This window comes from Pristiophorus japonicus, chromosome 1 (genome assembly GCF_044704955.1).
Source record: "Pristiophorus japonicus isolate sPriJap1 chromosome 1, sPriJap1.hap1, whole genome shotgun sequence".
Classification (NCBI taxonomy): Eukaryota; Metazoa; Chordata; class Chondrichthyes; family Pristiophoridae; genus Pristiophorus; species Pristiophorus japonicus.
Window position 1 is genome coordinate 525,947,394 of NC_091977.1, and position 18,339 is coordinate 525,965,732.

The following is an 18,339-nucleotide window of genomic DNA, read 5'->3' on the forward strand; positions in this document are numbered from 1 at the left end:
TTTCAGGCTCTTTGTTTCCCTGACTCGGACTCAGACTTTCATTCTGATTCTCTCCTGGATTTGTTTCCAGTACATTGGATTTAGGATTTGCTACTGGTGTATCAAAACTATCTGATGAGTCAGAAATAATTGAATCATTCCCACCTTCAACTCCTTCCATGTCTGTAGGTAAAATTTGATCAATATGAACAAATCTAACCTGTCCATTATCAAACATCTTGACCAAATATGTGCGAGGACCACATATCTTCACCACTCTTCCTGATAACCACTTTAACCATTTATGGTGATGGTTCTTCACTCTCACCTTCTGGTTTAATTTCACACTTCTCTCTTTTACGCTACCTCTATCATGATTCTCTTTCTGTCTTAATTGTGTCTCTTCTATGCTATATGGACTGTGCCAAATTTGGTTTTAACAACGAGAATCTGGTTCGTGGCTGTCGTTTGAGAAACAAATCTGCTGGAGTTCTACTAGTAGTTGTATGAGGAGTATTTCGATATGTAATCAAAAAATTAGCCAATTTGTGATCCAATGACAACTGTCGTTTCCTTGGATTTGGATCTAACATTTGTTTTATGAGGGCACATTTTACAATTTGTACAGTGCGCTCTGCTGCACCATTCGAAGCAGGATGGTAAGGTGGAATCTTGCTATGTTTCACACCATTTTTGCTCGTGAATTGTGCAAATTTTTCTGAACAAAATTGTGGTCCATTATCCGAAACAATTTCTTCAGGGAGGTCAAATGAAGAAAATAATTTTCGCAAAATGTCCAATGTTTTATTTGTTATTTTCTACATTGGAAACACCTCAATCCACTTTGAATGGCTATCAATCACAATGAACAATTGTTGTCCTTCTAACTCAGCAAAATCAATATGTAGCCTTTACCACACCCTGGGAGGCCATTTCCATGGCTGAAAGGTACTGGTGATGGTTGCTTGCTTACCAATTGACATGTCGTACACTGACTCATGATGTACTCTATCTTTATCAAGACCTGGCCACCATAAATAACAACGTGCAAAACTCTTGGTCAAGCACATTCCCAGGTGCTGGTCATGGAGGTCTCCTAATAATTTGGACCTGAATTTATTTGGTATAACCACTCTTGCACCCCACATGATGCAATCTTTATCGACTGATAATTCATTCCTACGAATGAAGAATGGATGTGTATCTTTATATTTCACTGGTATGGCAATATGACCTACCAGAGGAATTTTCTCTCCCGAGTAGCCTCGCAACATCTATGTGGATTTTGATGCTTTCCGAATCGCTGTCAGTTAACCTCGTGTTCCTGATGACGTGTAACTCTAACATCGCCTCGTCCTGTTGTTCTTCTTCCATGCTATGTAATCTCTTGGGATTTCTACTCATAGCTTTGAACGCTGGACTCATAGCTTTAAAAACTGGTTTACCCTTCAGTCGGCATGCCTTCGCAAGATGCCCAGTCTTTCTGCGGAAAAAATACTCTGCCTTCACGTATGGAAAGCTTTGAGCAATGTGTTCTTCCAGGCACCTATAGCACGATTTCGACGCTCTGTTAGAATTTCCAGTTTCTGAGACTTTCGGCCCCCACCGTCTTTTACTTTGAACCTGCAGGTGATTTACCTCGGTTGACTGATGACAGTAATTATTATTTAATTCTCGGGAATATTGTTCGGCCATGCCCATTGACCTCACTGTCTGACAAGCAATCTCAAAAGTCAAGTCATCCGTCGTCAATAACTTCCTTCTGATCGCATCATTTTTCACCCCACCAACAAAATTATCCCGTAATGCTCGGTTTTGAAAGTTTCCAAAATTACAGTGCATCAATCGCTTTTTTAATGCTACGATGTAATCACTGATATTTTCATCAGCCTTTTGATTCCGAATCCTGAAACGATAGCTTTCAGCAATTTCTAACGGTTTGGGGTTATAGTGCTGCTCCAACTTCGTTAAAATCTCTTTAAGCATTGTGTCCTTTGGCTCGTCAGGCACAAGCAGATTTACAAGGGTTTCGTACAATGCCGGACCCGCCTCCGATAAGAAGATCGCTTTCTTACATTCCAACACAGCCCGGTTCTGGACTGCATTGTCCGGAACTTCAATTATGTTATTTGCAGTGAAATACATTTCTAGTCGATCCACATATGCTTTAAATCATTCCCGGTCATATCTGTATTCCCCCAAATGTCCGATTACACCTGCAATTTTAATCTCTAGCTGTTCACACCATGTGCTGTATTTTACCTCGGATTTTGTAGCTTTTTTCCAAAGACAGAAACTTCCAAAGTCTCTCTGTCAGCTGGCTCAATCCTTCCCCAACAAAATTTAAGCTTTAATTCATCCGAAAAATCCCATCTCGCCGCCAAATGTGATATATTCACAGAGCACAGCACACACAGCTCCTAACATGGCAGGCAGCTCTCTCAGAAGCCTCCGGAATCTGTTTATTATCAACTCTGCAGTTGCAGTACACAATATGTTCACATCCACAGTGTGGCGCTACAAACATTACAAGCTTACAGACATTACAAGGTCAATGATCAGCCATGATCTTATTGAACGGCGGAGCAGGCTTGAGGGGCCCTATGGCGTTCTCGTGCTCCGAATTCTTATGGTCTTAAGTTCTTCAGCTTCTGACCACCTTAATACAGGAGGTGACCAAGAGGAAACATTCTAAACTGGATGCACTAAGTTGACAGCAGGGTAAAAGTAAACAGCGCTGGACTACACAGAACTGAATGTCAAGTCGACAAGCTCCAAACCACTGCATTTAAATTTGTTCCCAGAAAGAGAAATTGTTCCAGTTCGGAGATTCAGATATGCTTATGTTTGTTCCTTTATGTAAACGGCAGCGCTTTTAACTTTGAAACACTTTGTCATTTTCTCTCCTTGCTTAATCTGTGCCCAGACACAGAGCCAAATTACCATGTAATGCACAAAGAAAAGCTGTTTATATTCATGTTTTGCAAGCTTGTTGCACAGCCTATTGTTTTCCCTCAGGCAATGTGAAAAGTCAGATTTACTGTTTCTGATGTCATTGCAACACTAAACCTAAATAACAAACTCTCCGATTTACCAAATTTCACCCTTTGTAGTGAACTTTTTCTTTTGCCCATAAGCAACTATCATTTAGGCTGCCGATTTGTCAAGCGTTTTACAAAATGATATCTATATATTTTTTGGGGGGGGTTATCTGTAGAGCCACTTCAGTGATGCCTCTCCCTAGACCTGTCTCCCAGCACAGTACAGGACTGGGGGCTTTAATTGGTACCGAGAGAGCGAGCATTATCGACCACGTTTTGTGATAAACTCAAATTTCCTTTGGCCGCGATCTTTGATGGTTGACCCCCGACCTTTGCTTGTCTGGCCGTGCCGCTCCCTCCGCGCTCCAGCGTTGCCGTGAGATTTGGTCCTGAGACTGGCAGTGCTGCTGGTTTATTGCCACTGCTCGCCGAGCGACTGGCGTTATAATTGGCAGTAATGCCATCATCATCATAGGCAGTCCCTCGGAATCGAGGAAGACTTGCTTTCACTCTTAAAAATGAGTCCTTAGGTGGCTGAACAGTCCAATACGAGAACCACAGCCCCTGTCACAGGCATGCGGACAATGTGGCCCGCCCAACGGAGCTGATCAAGTGTGGTCAGTGCTTCAATGCTGGGGAGGTTGGCCTGGTTGAGGACGCTAATGCCACCTAGCTACTGTCAGCAGCTCCGAGCGGCGGGCTGAGCATAGTCATCTTTTACCCTTACAGAGTCGTCATCTTCTGGTTTATTGGACTCGATGGATTTCGTCTGGCTCTTGTGTCGGGAGGAGATATCCGTATCACAAGTCCCTTTTTATTCCTGGCCTGGGTGGTGATGAACGTATTAAAGTGTCCATTTCTGCCCATGGGATCTGTCATCCCCTCTCTCTTAACTTGCTCCTCAACTTATTTTTTACAAAATTTAAGGGGGCGATATTCGGGAGCTTTAAAAAGTTGAAATAAATTAGAGCCGGGCGCTAATCATTTGCAGCTTTTAAAACATTTGGGGTTTGCACTGCAGGAAGGATGTGGAGTGCTAAATCAAGTGTTCCACTTCCTTCCTGGAGCGCAATAGGCAGCGGGTGGGGCGGTACTTGTGCAGTGTTGCCCAATGGGCCATGCAGTGTTGCCGCGTTGGAAGGCTCCTTCCCTCCCTTAAAGGGAAAGGCCATCGCTGCAGGCTCTGCAAGGGAAACGCTTACCTGGTCCCCGGCGGCAGCCACGATGCGGCCCAATCAACCCCATGCACTGCAGCAGAGTGCCGGGCTGATTGATTTTTGAATTTTTTCACTTACCTCGGCAACCTCCCCTTTAACCTGCATCTCCTGAAGTGCCCGGCCTCCGGAACAACACCTCCTGCACCTGCCAGTGTTTTCGCCCGGTGTTGCTGTAGGGGGCGGAACCCAAGTTGGGGTCCGGGGCGCTACTGGGGCGATGACGTCGTGATCTCCGGATGAAAGAGATCGGGGTGCAACGCCCTAGCGCCGCCCCCAAACCTCCCGGTGAAATTGGCAGGGATCGTTTCTCTCATCCGGTCGGTCAGTGCTCAGCGCCCCGTTATCGCCCCCTGGAGGCGACGATTGGAGGTGCTACGGAGGCCATTTTCTCGGCTTTAAAGTTTCTGAAACATTATCTGAAAACTAATGGAGGGGAGGGAGGCAATTTTGACTCAACCATCCCCTCGGGAATCCCACAGGATCGGGTGCAGCGCAGGTTTTTGACATCGACGAGGGGTAATATCGGACAATGTGTAAAACTGGCGTTTCATCTGATCCTCTGGGTTTCCTGCCTGGCATGTTAGGTTAAAATGAACCCCTCCAATAAATCAGAATATGGGTGGGCAACCAGAGTGTTTTTTTTATTCGTTCATGGGATGTGGGCGTCGCTGGCAAGGCCAGCATTTATTGCCCATCCCAAATAGCCCTTGAGAAGATGGTGGTGAGCCGCCATCTTGAACCGTTGCAGTCCATTGGGTGAATGTGTTCTCACAGTGCTGTTAGGGAGGAAGTTCCAGGATTTTGACCAGCGATGTTGAAGGAACGGCCGATATACTTTCAAGTCAGGATGGTGTGTAACGCGGAGGGGAACTTGCAGGTCATGGTGTTCCCATGCGCCTGCTGCCCTTGTCCTTCTAGGTGGTGGAGGTCGTGGTTTTGGGAGGTGCTGCCGAAGAAGCCTTGGCGAGTTGCTGCAGTGCCTCTTGTAGATGGTTCACACTGCAGCCACGGGACATGCCACTCCTATGTATGTAGTAGACTGGAAACGAGGTAAAGTGGACCATTCCTACATCGGAGTAGGATCTGCCCTTCTGCTGAGCACTACAGCAGCTGGTAGCTGACATGTCTGGTAGAAAAGGAACTCCTATTCTTGAATTGGGGAGGAGGCAATGATTCTGCTGGTGGTGTGGGGGGGAGGCGCTATCGGGAAAATGCACCCGGAATGCGCTGGGCCCCAAAGCGGTTTTACCGCGGTGAAGTTACCCACATGTCTCTGCGCAAACCCCTTTGCACCCGCACAGGCGTACAATCTCCCATGAGCAATGTTATCGAGCTTACTCGATTATTGCCCGGAACAAGGCCAAAGGGGCCTCTGGATTACTGAATGAAACTAATTTTACACTGAAAATGTGTTTGCGTAATTGTTGCTGCGAAAGATCCAGGCCAATCGGTGGATTCAGTTGACTGCTGGTCACAGGTCTTTACCTAGGGCAGAATAATTGATTGAATTTGAACTCATTTAAACTGAGTTTTGAGTCATTTAAAGCAATTAGGGGTAATTGCAGCCTTGGTCTGAGAAAGAGAGCTGAGCGAGGCTTCAATTGACTGCTGTGCACCGCGGTGGCAGGGTATTAACCCGGGATTAATGTGACCACGGGTGATCGTGCCCCGATAGTTCTGGGCGCCATGCGTGGAACATCCCCGAACGTGCGCAATCGGCAGAAACTCGCCATGCCGACCGGGGTGGTGGGTGGGGGGGCGTGGCCAGTTTTGTGGGCGAATTGACCTTGGAACCAGCGGAAGGGACCGCGGAAATCCGAGCGTAAGTGCGCGTATGGGCGCTACTCCCTCGCGTTTCAAATCCCGCGATCTCTCGCGCTGTTTCAGTCGGTTCCGCCCGCACTGCGCTGCCAGATCTTGCCGTTAAAAACACGCGGAAACGCCAGTCCGTCGTGTTGTGGAGTGTGGGAAAGCACGTTGGCTCAGTGCGTGAGCTGTTAAAGAAGCCACAAAGGATGGATGTCTCAGGTGTTAGTTTTTGAGTTCATTCTTACGATTATTGTAATCATAGGAAGTCGTTAAACTCACATTGGGCCAGACGTCTGCTTGTGGTATCATTTTCCTAATGACCCGCTCTAATATATTCAACTATTTTCTAAGCCTTTTCAGTTTCCGTTCGCATGATTAGAAGCAAACATTATAAAAAGAAACCTTGTGGAAATAAAGTAACGGCATACATTAATCTTCCCTTGACTGTGTATTATCTTTTCTGCAGAGAATCCTTCACAGGTTGGAAGAGGTTTTGTGCTCATTAGCTTGATGGACGTCAATGACAATGCCCCGGAATTCCCAATGGAATATGAAACATTTGTTTGTGAAAATACCAACCATGGCAAGGTAAGGTCCTTTCCCAAATTACATTGATCGGTTTATTTTGTTCATTCATGAGATATGAAAGAAAGAAAGACTTGCATTTATATAGCACCTTTCACGACCACCGGACATCTCAAAGCATTTTACAGCCAATGAAGTACTTTGGGAGTGTCGTCACCGTTGTAATGTGAGAAACGCAGCAGTCAATTTGCGCACAGCAAGCTCCCACTAACAGCAATGTAATAAAATGATCAGATAATCTGTTTTAGTTATCTTGATTGAGGGATAAATATTGGCCAGGGCACCGGGGAGAACTCCCCCTGCTCTTCTTCGAAATATGCCCTGGGATCTTTTACATCCACCTGAGAGGGCAGACAGGGACTCGGTTTAACATATCATCCAAAAGACGGCACCTCCGACAGTGCAGCACCCCCTCAGCACCACACTGCAGTGTCAGCCGAGATTATGTGCTCAAGTTCCTGGAGTGGGACTCGAACCCGTGACCTTCTGAATTAAAGTCGAGTGTGCTACACAGCTGATCCTGTATGTCAGCGTCGTTGACAAGGCCGGCATTTATTGTCCATCCCTAATTGCCCTTGAGAAGGTGGTGGTGAGCCGCCTTCTTGAACCGCTGCAGTCCGTGTGGTGAAGGGAGGGAGTGCTGTTAGGGAGGGAGTTCCAGGATTTTGACCCAGGATGAGGATGAAGTGACAACGATATATTTCCAAGTTAGGATGGTGTGTAACTTGGAGGGGAATTTGCAAGTGATGGTGTTCCCATGCTCCTGCTCCCTTTGTCTATCTAGGCAGTAGAGGTCATGGGTTTGGGAGGTGCTGCCGAAGGAGCCTTGGTGAGTTGCTGCAGTGCATCTTGTAGATGGTACACACTGTAGCCACGGTGCGCCAGTGATGGAGGGAGTGAATGTTTAAGGTGGTGGATGGGGTGCTGATCAAGCGGGCTGCTTTGTCCTGGATATTCAATCTGTTTAGGGAATGGGTTTACATGGGCTGTGCATATATTCATTCAATTTAATGCCGGCTTGATGCATTTAGTAACGCTCTCACCTCTGAATAAGAAGATTGTTGGTTCAAGTCCCACTCCAGGTTTTGAGCACATTACATCCACGGAGAGAGAGGTCCAGACTTCCAATACCCTTTGTGTGTAGAAATGCTTCCTGACATCACCCCTGAATGGCCTGTCTCTAACTTTAAGGTTACACCCCCTGGTTTTGGACTCCCCCATCAGAGGAAATGGTTTCTTTCTAACGACCTTATCAAATACTTTAATCATCTTAAACACCTCAATTAGATCACCCCTTAATACTCAAAGAAATACTATCCTTGTCGATGCAACCCTTTTATTCTTGTTAATGCTCTTTAATTAACCATATTACCTGTTGTGATACCTCTTTTTAATATAAGTAGCATATACGGTGTTTCAGACACGCATCTTTTGTATTGTGTGTTTTTTATTTTTTACTACTCGGTTGAACGATTCAATTCCCTGTGTGGAGCCGTTGCTCATCAGGAGTGTGGATCAGAGAATGAGAGCCAACACTTGGAGTGCTCTTAATTCTCCGGTTGTTAAAACCAATCTGTGGAAAATCAGGAATAAGAACAGAGAATGCTGGAGACACTCAGCAGGTCAGGCAGTGTCTGTGGAGAGAAACAGAATTAACAGGGGTGATTTTAACCCTGTTCACTCGACAGAAACCGGGCGGGTGAGCAGTTAAAATTGCCCCGGCTCTTACCTGTCCGAAAGTCACCATGATCCCAACATCAGCAATTTTAAGCTGCTCTCCTGAGCAGGCAGCAAGGAGACGCACCCGGAGCCAACAGGGTCCTTCTTTACATATGCACGTTACGGCCCGGTGACATCATTGAGACCCGACTGTGATTTGAACTCAGGCCTGAGCGGGGAATCCACCTGGAGTTAAAATTGGGGCCATAACGTTTCAGATCGATGATCTTTCATCGCAACTGGAATCCTATCACAGAATTACACTTTTGTTTCCTTCCCCTCCCCCTTTCCCCCTTTCCCTCCCGCCTTTCCCTCCCCTTCCCCCTTTCCCCCTTTCCCTCCCCCCTTTCCCACTTTCCCTCCCCTCCCCCCTTTCCCCCTTTCCCCCTTTCCCTTCCCCCTTTCCCTCCCCTCCCCCTTTCCCTTTCCCTACACTTGCTTAAAACCTGTTACATCTCTAATTTTTTCCAGTTCTGACAAAGGGTCAACAACCCGAAACGTTAACTCTGTTTCTCTCTCCACAGATGCTGCCTGACCCGCTGAGTATATCCAGCGCTTTCTGTTTTTTATTAAAGATTTAAACAGTTTCTAACCAAGTGCAGAGTCAGGGAAAAAATGTGTGTGTGGGGTGCGAGGGAGAGAGAACTAAAAGGAAGGTCTGTGATAGGGTGGAAGGGAGGAATGATTAAATGACAAAAGGCTGATGGTGCGGGGCAAAAGTGAGGCAGTAATGGGACAAGTAAAGACATAAGAGACGGTCCAGGAGACGTGTAAATAACAACAAATGGGGTTATGGTAGCATAGAGGTAATGTTACTGGACCAGTAATCCAGAGGCCTGGACTAATAATCCGGTGATGTAAGTTCAAATCCCACCACGGCAGCTGGGGAATTTAAATTCAGTTAATTAAATAAATCTGGAATTAGAAAGCCAGTAACGATGACCATGAAACTACCGGATTGTCAGAAAAACCCATCTGGTTCACTAATGTCCTTCAGGGAGGGAAATCTGCCGCCCTTACCCGGTCTGGCCTATATGTGACTCCAGACCCACAGCAATGCGGTTGACTCTTAATTGCCCCTCTCAAATGGCCCAACAAACCACTCATTTGTACCAAACCGCTACAACAAAGTCAGCACTGTGGGAGCAGCTTCATCACACGGACTGCAGCGGTTCAAGAAGGTGGCTCACCACCACCTTCTCCAGGGGCAATTAAGGATGGGCAATAAATGCCGGCCTTGCCGGCGACGCCCACACCCTGTGAGCGAATAAATTTTAAAAAAACAGCAAAAACAGTATCTGCAACAGATGTCTGAGAGAATGAGAGCAGTGGTTAATGTGGTTATGCAAAATTAGAAATGTATGTGCAAATCTCAAGCAATCTCTAAAAAGTTAGCAAATCGCTTGCAAACCACACGTTGATAGTTGGAAAAGACAGCTTTTAATAATTCCTTGTGAATGGCTGTTTGATGCTTTATAGAAACATAGAAAGTTACAGCGCAGAAGGAGGCCATTTCAGCCCATGGTGTCCACGTCGGCCGACAAAGAGCCACACGGCCCTCGGTCAGCAGCCCTGAAGGTTACATATAAACCTATGAACAATGATGGACAGGCAAAGAGCACCCAGCCCAACCAGTCCACCTCACACAACTGCGACACCCCTTATACTGAAACATTCTACACTCCACCCCAACCGGAGCCATGTGATCTCCTGGGAGAGGCAAAAAACCAGATTAAAAACCCAGGCCAATTTAGGGAGAAAATAAATCTGGGAATATTCCTCTCCGACCCATCCAGGCGATCGAAACCAGTCCAGGAGATCACCCTGGCCATATGCTATTCCCTGCCTTACTTACCATTATATCTGCACCGGCCAACAAAAGGTCACCCAGTCTAATCCCAATTACCAGCCCTAGGTCCGTAACCCTGCAGGATTTTCAAGTGCCCATCCAACCATCTCTTAAAAGTGGTGAGGGTTTCTGCATCCATCACTCTTCCAGGCAGCGAGTTCCAGATCCCCACAACCCTCTGCCTAATGAATTTGACATGAAGACGAAAGGCGATAATTAGATTAAATCACAGGGCATTGTGGAGACAATCATAACAATTTTAAATTTTAAAAAAATGCTGGTTTGCCGCAACTTAACAATGACGTTGCCAAGTGAAAGAGTGGGTTTGCAGTTAAAAAATGACTGGCGAGCATTATTTGCCATCATTCCAATTAGAATACAAATCATCCAAAATACAGACTCTGGGAGACCATTCTAATTTCATTATTGTGAAAACTCTATTACACACCACATGCACTACTACCCACCAAATGCATTACAGAGCAATACTCCAAGCATAGCAATGAAGACAAATGATATAAACTCAATTTAATATTCCTCGCTCTGTGAAAGAAAGACTTGTATTTATATAGCACCTTTCCTGATCTAAGGCCACCCCATCGCATTTTACAGCCAATTGTATACTTTTTGAAGTTTAGTCACTTTAGTAATGTGGGAAACACGGCAGCTAAAGTGTGCACAGCAAGCTCCCACAAACAGCAATGTGATAATGACCAGATAATTTTTTTTTAGTGGTGTTGGTTGAGGGATAACTATTAGCCTGGACACCAGGGATAACTCCAATAGTGCTGTGGGATTTTTACTGAGTTTGCGGCTCAGAAGAGGCGTGGGCCCAGGGGCAGCACGGGCCAGCCCACACTGCGATATGTGTGCGCAATAGGTCCGTGCAACAGAGCTGGTCTCTAGTTAGTCTTGGGTAACCCTTGCCACTGGACCAAGACCGAGCTCTGTCAAGCCCGTGTGGTGGCTGGTGTGCAACGGTCACCACACGTTAAAAAAAATCCACGCACAGGCATCTTCCACCCTTCAACATGTAGTTCGGGATCTGGAATATTAAGTCCTTCATTGAAACACCTGTGAACTCATCCCTTTTTGGTGTGGAAGCAAGTCATCCTCGATACGAGGGACCGCCTATGATGATGATGGGATCTTTTACTGCCAAAGTGGTCAATGAGATAATGGTCAGATAATTGATGGGTTTTTTTTATCGAAGATGGTTGCTGACAAATAAGAGATCAGTGCTGGTGAGCATGTCCTGTCCAATCTTTCTCATTTCACCGATGCTATCTTATTACTCTCAGGGCTATTTGTGGGACATTGCTGACAAGGGGCAATTGCTTAATTCATCGACATAACAACAGTCACTGCTCTTCACAAAGCAAATCATTGTGTTAGGAAGCACTTTGAGACTTCAGATTCAGATGTCAATGGCCGGATATAAATGCAAATATTCTCAAGATATCAAACTTCACCATCAGAGGCTAAACTAACATCAGTGTGCAAGAGCTTTTGGAACCTCAGCACGAATTCTCTTAAGTCCTTGTGTCTCAGAAATCACCGAGGTACATCTTGTGAGATACCTGCCCTGTTTGCCTTTGCCTCTGTCCTGCTGTTATCACAGGATGATGATACCGCACAGGAGGAGGTCACTCGGCCCATCGTGCCTGTGCCATCTCTTTGAAAGAGCGATCCAAATAGTCCCACTGCCTTGCTCTTTTTCCGTAGCCCTACAAAGTTTCCCCTTTCAAGTATTTATCCAATTCCCTTTTGAAAGTTACTATTGAATCTGTTTCCACTGCCCTTTCAGGCAGCGCGTTCCAGATCATAACTCGCTGAGTAAAATATATTCTCCTTACTTCACCTCTGGTTCTTTTGCCAATGACCTTAAACCTCCGTCCTCTGCTTACCGAACCTCCTGCCAGTGGAAACACTTTCTCTTTATTTATTCTAACAAAACCATTCAATTAAATTTCACTCTGAACCATCTGTGCCCGAAGGAGAACAATCCCAGTTTCTCCAGTCTTTCCACATAACTGAAGTCCCTCATCCCTGGAACCATTCTCGTGAATCTCGTCTGCACCTTCCCTAAGGCCTTGACATCCTTCCTAAAGTATGGTGCTCAGAATTGGACACAGTACTCCAGCTGAGGACGAACCAGTGTTTTATAAAGTTTTAGCAGAACAACCTAAAATGAAAGAAGAATTATTAGAAGTTCCAGCACAAATCAGCAAAACCTCAGTCCAATTTGATCCCCACGATAAAATTAATACTTATGCGAATGAATGTTTTTAAAAAATTTGTTCCTGGGATTTGGGCATCGCTGGCAAGGCCGGCATTTATTGCCCATCCCTGATTGCCATTGAGAAGGTGGTGGTGAGCCACCTTCTTGAACCGCTGCAGTCCGTGTGGTGAAGGTCCTCCCACAGTGCCGTTAGGGAGGGAGTTCAGGAGTTTGACTCAGCGACGATGAAGGAACGGCGCTATTTTTCTCAGTCAGGATGGGTTTGGGAGGTGCTGCCGAAGAAGCCTTGGTGAGTTGCTGCAGTGCATCTTGTAGATGGTATACACTGCAGCTACTGTGCACCGGTGGTGGTGGGAGTGAATGCTTAACATAGAAATATAGAAACATAGAAATTAGGTGCAGGAGCAGGCCATTCAGCCCTTCGAGCCTGCACCGCCATTCAAATGATCATGGCTGATCATTCCCTCAGTACTGTTTTCCTTATTTCTCTCCATACCCCTTGATCCCTTTAACCGTAAGGGCCACATCTAACTCACTTTTGAATAGAAACATAGAAACGTAGAAAATAGGTGCAGGAGTAGACGATTTGGCCCTTCAAGCCTGCACCACCATTCAATAAGATCATGGATGATCATTCCCTCAGTACCCATTTCCTGCTTTCTCTCCATACCCCTTGATCCCTTTAGCCCTCTTGAATATATCGAATGAACTGGCATTAACAACTCTCTGCGGCAGGGAATTCCACAGGTTAACAACTCTGAGTGAAGAAGTTTCTCCTCATCTCAGTCCTAAATGGCCTACCCCGTATCCTAAGACTGTGTCCCCTGGTTCTGGACTTCCCCATCATCGGGAACATTTTTCCCGCATCTAACCTGTCCAGTCCCGTCAGAATCTTATACATTTCTATGAGATCTCCTCTCATCCTTCTAAACTCCAGTGTATAAAGGCCCAGTTGATCCAGTCTCTCCTCATATGACAGTCCTGCCATCCCGGGAATCAGTTTGGTGAACCCTCGCTGCACTCCCTCAATAGCAAGAACGTCCTTCCTCAGATTAGGAGACCAAAACTGAACACAATATTCCAGGTGAGGCCTCACCAAGGCCCTGTACAACTGCAGTAAGACCTCCCTGCTCCTATACTCAAATCCCCTAGCTATGAAGTCCAACATGCCATTTTCCTTCTTCACTGCCTGCTGTACCTGCATGCCAACTTTCAATGAGTGATGAACCATGACACCCAGGTCTTGTTGCACTTCCCCTTTTCCTAATCTGCCGCCATTCAGATAATATTCTGTCTTCGTGTTTTTGCCCCCAAAGTGGATAACCTTACATTTATCCACATTATACTGCATCTGCCATGCATTTGCCCACTCACCTAACCTGTCCAAGTCACACTGCAGCCTTTTAGCGTCCTCCTCACAGCTCACACCACCACCCAGTTTAGTGTCATCTGCAAACTTGGAGATATTACACTCAATTCCTTCATCTAAATCGTTAATGTATATTGTAAAGAGCTGGGGTCCCAGCACTGAGCCCTGCGGCACTCCATTAGTCACTGCCTGCCATTCTGAAAAGGACTCGTTTATCCCAACTCTCTGCTTCCTGTCTGCCAACCAGTTCTCTATCCACGTCAGTACATTACCCCCAATACAATGTGCTTTGATTTTGCACACCAATCACTTGTGTGGGACCTTGTCAAAAGCCTTTTGAAAGTCCAAATACACCACATCCACTGGTTCTCCCTTGTCCACTCTACTAGTTACATCCTCAAAAAATTCCAGAAGATTTGTCAAGCATGATTTCCCTTTCATAAATCCATGCTGATTTGGACTGATCCTGTCACTGCTTTCCAAATGCACTGGTATTTCATCTTTAATAATTGATTCCAACATTTTCCCCACTACTGATGTCAGGCTAACTGGTCTATAATTACCCATTTTCTCTCTCCCTCCTTTTTTAAACAGTGGTATTACATTAGCTACCCTCCAGTCCATAGGAACTGATCCAGAGTCGATAGACTGTTGGAAAATGATCACCAATGAATCCACTATTTCTATGGCCACTTCCTTAAGTACTCTGGGATGCAGACTATCAGGCCTCGGGGATTTATCGGGCTTCAATCCCATCAATTTCCCTAACACAATTTTCCACTTTATAAGGATATCCTTCAGTTCCTCCTTCTCACTAGACCCTCGGTCCCCTAGTATTTCCAGAAGGTTATTTGTGTCTTCCTTCATGAAAACAGAACCAAAGTATTTATTGAACTGGTCCGCCATTTCTTTGTTCTCCATTATAAATTCACCTGAATCTGACTGCAAGGGACCTACGTTTGTCTTCACTAATCTTTTTCTCTTCACATATCTATAGATGCTTTTGCAGTCAGTTTTTATGTTCCAGCAACCTTCCTCCCATACTCGATTTCCCCCCTCCTAATGAAACACTTTGTCCTCCTCTGCTGTATTACAAAATTCTCCCAGTCCTCATGTTTGCTGCTTTTTCTGGCCAATTTATATGCTTCTTCCTTGGATTTAACACTGTCCTTAATTTCCCTTGTTAGCCACGGTTGAGCCACCTTCCCCGTTTTATTTTTACTCCAGACAGGGATGTACAATTGTTGAAGTTCATCCATGTGATCTTTAAATGTTTGCCATTGCCTATCCACCGTCAACTCTTGAAGTATCACTCGCCAGTCTATTCTAGCCAATTCACGTCTCATACCATCGAAGTTACCTTTCCCCAAGTTCAGGACCCTAGTCTCTGAATTAACTGTGTCACTCTCCATTATGGTCATTCTTCCACAAGAGGCCTCGCACAAGAAGATTGTTAATTCGTCCTTTCTCATTATACATCACCCAGTCTAGGATGGCCAGCCCTCTAGTTGGTTCCTCGACATATTGGTCTAGAAAACCATCCCGAATACACTCCAGGAAATCCTCCTCCACCGTATTGCTACCAGTTTGGTTAGTCCAGTCAATATATAGATTGAAGTCGCTCATGATAACTGCTATACCTTTATTGCACACATCCCTAATTTCTTGTTTGATGCTGTCCCCAACCTCATTACTACTGTTTGGTGGTCTGTACAGAACTCCCACTAGCGTTTCTGCCCTTTGGTATTCCGTAGCTCCACCCATACAGATTCCACTTCATCCAAGCTAATGTCCTTCCTTAACAATCCTGAGATTACTACCTTTGCGATCCTACTTTTTAATTTAACTCCTAGTTCCCTAATTTCAGCTTATAGGACCTCATCTCGCTTTTTACCTATATCGTTGGTACCTATATGCACCATGACAACTGGCTGTTCTCCCTCCCCCTCCAGAATGCCCTGCAGCCGCTCCAAGACATCCTTGACCCTTGCACCAGGGAGGCAACATACTATCCTGGAGTCTCGGTTGCGACCGCAGAAACTCCTATCTATCCCCCTTACAATAGAATCCCCTACCACTATAGCTCTCCCACTCTTTTTCCTGCCCTCCTGTGCAGCAGAGCCACCCATGGTGCCATCTTGTGAGCCATCTCCCCCAACAATATCCAAAGTGATATATCTGTTTTGAAGGGAGATGACCACAGGGGACTCCTGCACTGCCTTCCTACTCTTGCTCTGCCTGATGGTCACCCGTAGCCTATCTGCCTTTGTAACCTTTACCTGCGGTGTGGCCAATTCAGAGAACATGCTATCTGTGGTGTATGTAGCACTCAAATCACTGACTCCACACAGTCTGGTGTTATAGTAACTGCTGTGACTTTAATCCTTTATTGTATAACTCCAGAGTGCCTCTCAGGTGTGGTGGGCAGCCTTTTATACTCTGTCTTACAGGTACTTTCGGGTCTCCCACCACAGCGCCCTCTGTGGCGCACCATTGTAACTATACATTAAATGTACCAGGACAATACATAACATCTCACTCCCCCCCCCCATCCCCCCAGTTCCACAAGCACATTGCCGGTAACCTCGGCCTTGTTCGTCCTGGTTGATTTGTGAGTGTGAGTCCATGACCATCCACTTCCCTCTTCCCCCCCCATGTAGAGATTATGCTTGCGATCCGGTGCAATCATGTGGTATTTGCAGTCCCTACATGGGTGATGAAGTACACAAACATAACCTCCAACAGAAAGTAGGTATACATAGACAGTACATTTGTGTCGTACATATGGATGCATTGAAGAGTTATATCAAAAGGTTGCAGGTACACTGAACAGTTATTTAATCCCCGCTCCACTGGGTGAGGTATGGTGGCAGCATACTGCCCCTTTATGCCCGAGGTAATGGGCTGCGCTGAGACAGGGTATCGCAACTAGTGTGTTGCCTCTGTTCTCAGAAAATAGTCGCCTTTGCGGCTCATCTGCAGCCTCTGAACCATTGCATGAATCACATAAAATCAGAAATCGCATTAATCCATTAGTCATGTTAGTCGCAGATCCATTAACCCTTTTACTTGTGCATTGTGATACTAACTCCTTTCGTAAATCATATCAATCATTTTAAACACAGTAGTCATTTCAGCATCAAAATATTAACTCTTGTCATAAATCACGTCATCATACAAAATCACATTCATCATTTTGACTCACTCTTGCCCTTACAAAAGTCTCTCTGTGGGGACCTCCAACGGTGTAAGGCCCTTTTAAGGCTCCCGGGTACATTTCCCTTTTAAGACGGCATCTTGTTTTTCCACGAGGTTTCCACGGGGGGACCGCCATTTCAGGAGCTCTGCTGGTCCTGCCTGCCTCGCGCTCTGCAGAACTCTGCTGCCACAAGGCTCGCCGCCATCTTTACTTCTTCAGCAAGGTCATTACTTTATCATCACCAGTTCCAGGTTGCTCGTCCAGTACTCTGTGGAGGGCTCGGCACAGTGAGTCTTTACCTTCCTGATGAAATCCAGCGCGCGCTCGTTGACAGAGCAAGCGCCAAGTATGGCCCGTGTAACCCTTTGTCTGGGCCGGCTCAGAACATTCCACAGCGCCGACATCCTGCACCTTCTCCCGGGCTGCTGGACAGGAGACCCTGCAGGCCCCGGCCACGGACCGGCACCACCCGAAGGCCCTGGATCCGGGTCCGGGTCCTTTCCCCGGTTCCCGCGGCCCTGCGGGGAGCAGGAGAGCCAACTATCGGCCGGTGATGTGACGGCCGGCCCGGTGCCAGGAGGCCCCGCTGTTCTCCGCCGGCAGCGTGAGCAGGGCGGAGGTCGGTCGCGAGTTCCGTTGGAGGAGGCCTGCTCTGCCTGAGAACACGGGGAGCAGCGGTCTGTGAAGGAATGAAGTTTTCCCAGCTCCCACGCACCTTCCCCATCCATCTCCTGCCGAGTAGCGTCGGCCCATCGCCTGCAGTGATCCACAAAGGTAAACCGTGCGTCTCGCCCCCGTGAGATACCTGCACATCCGCTCTGCCAAGCTCAGGTATCAGCTCCTTGGTGTAGGTGCACAGCTTCGCCGTGACCGGGACCAGCTTGGGTCGTGCAGCTGGGTTGATCCACAGTTTCTCAAAAGTTTCCTGACTCATCAGCGACTGACCCCGACCCCATGTCCACTTCCATACTCACTGAGACTCCCTTAATCTTGACTTCCATAATCACTGGGGCCGAATCATCGGTACAAGTATACAGTCCAAAAGCATCATCTTCTTCTACCTGCTCCTCGCTGGATGGTGGATCATCCCCCATCTCCTCAGCCACACGATGAGTCGTGTCTCTTTTACACATATGTTGAAGGTGGCCTTTCGTGTGGCAGGTATTGCACGTATACTCCACAAACCTGCACCGGTGAGCCCCATGGCTTTCTCCGCAGCGCCAGCATGGTGCTACTCGATTAGCCCCCCTCGGCGGACTCTGAGTTGCAGGACCCCGAGGTCCGTGCTCTCTGCCCTGGGCAGAGCCACGTTCTGCAGTTTTGTCCGTGA

General features: G+C 46.6%; 1 protein-coding gene across 1 annotated transcript in view; it reads left to right on the plus strand.

Moving 5' to 3' along the window:
- LOC139260600 (cadherin-7-like) overlaps positions 1–18,339 on the plus strand; it is a 167,952-nt gene that overhangs the window by 118,782 nt on the left and 30,831 nt on the right. Inside the window, exon 8 of the mRNA XM_070877024.1 lies at positions 6,513–6,634. Within this exon, the coding sequence (XP_070733125.1) occupies positions 6,513–6,634 (122 nt within the window). The remainder of the gene's footprint in view (positions 1–6,512; positions 6,635–18,339) is intronic.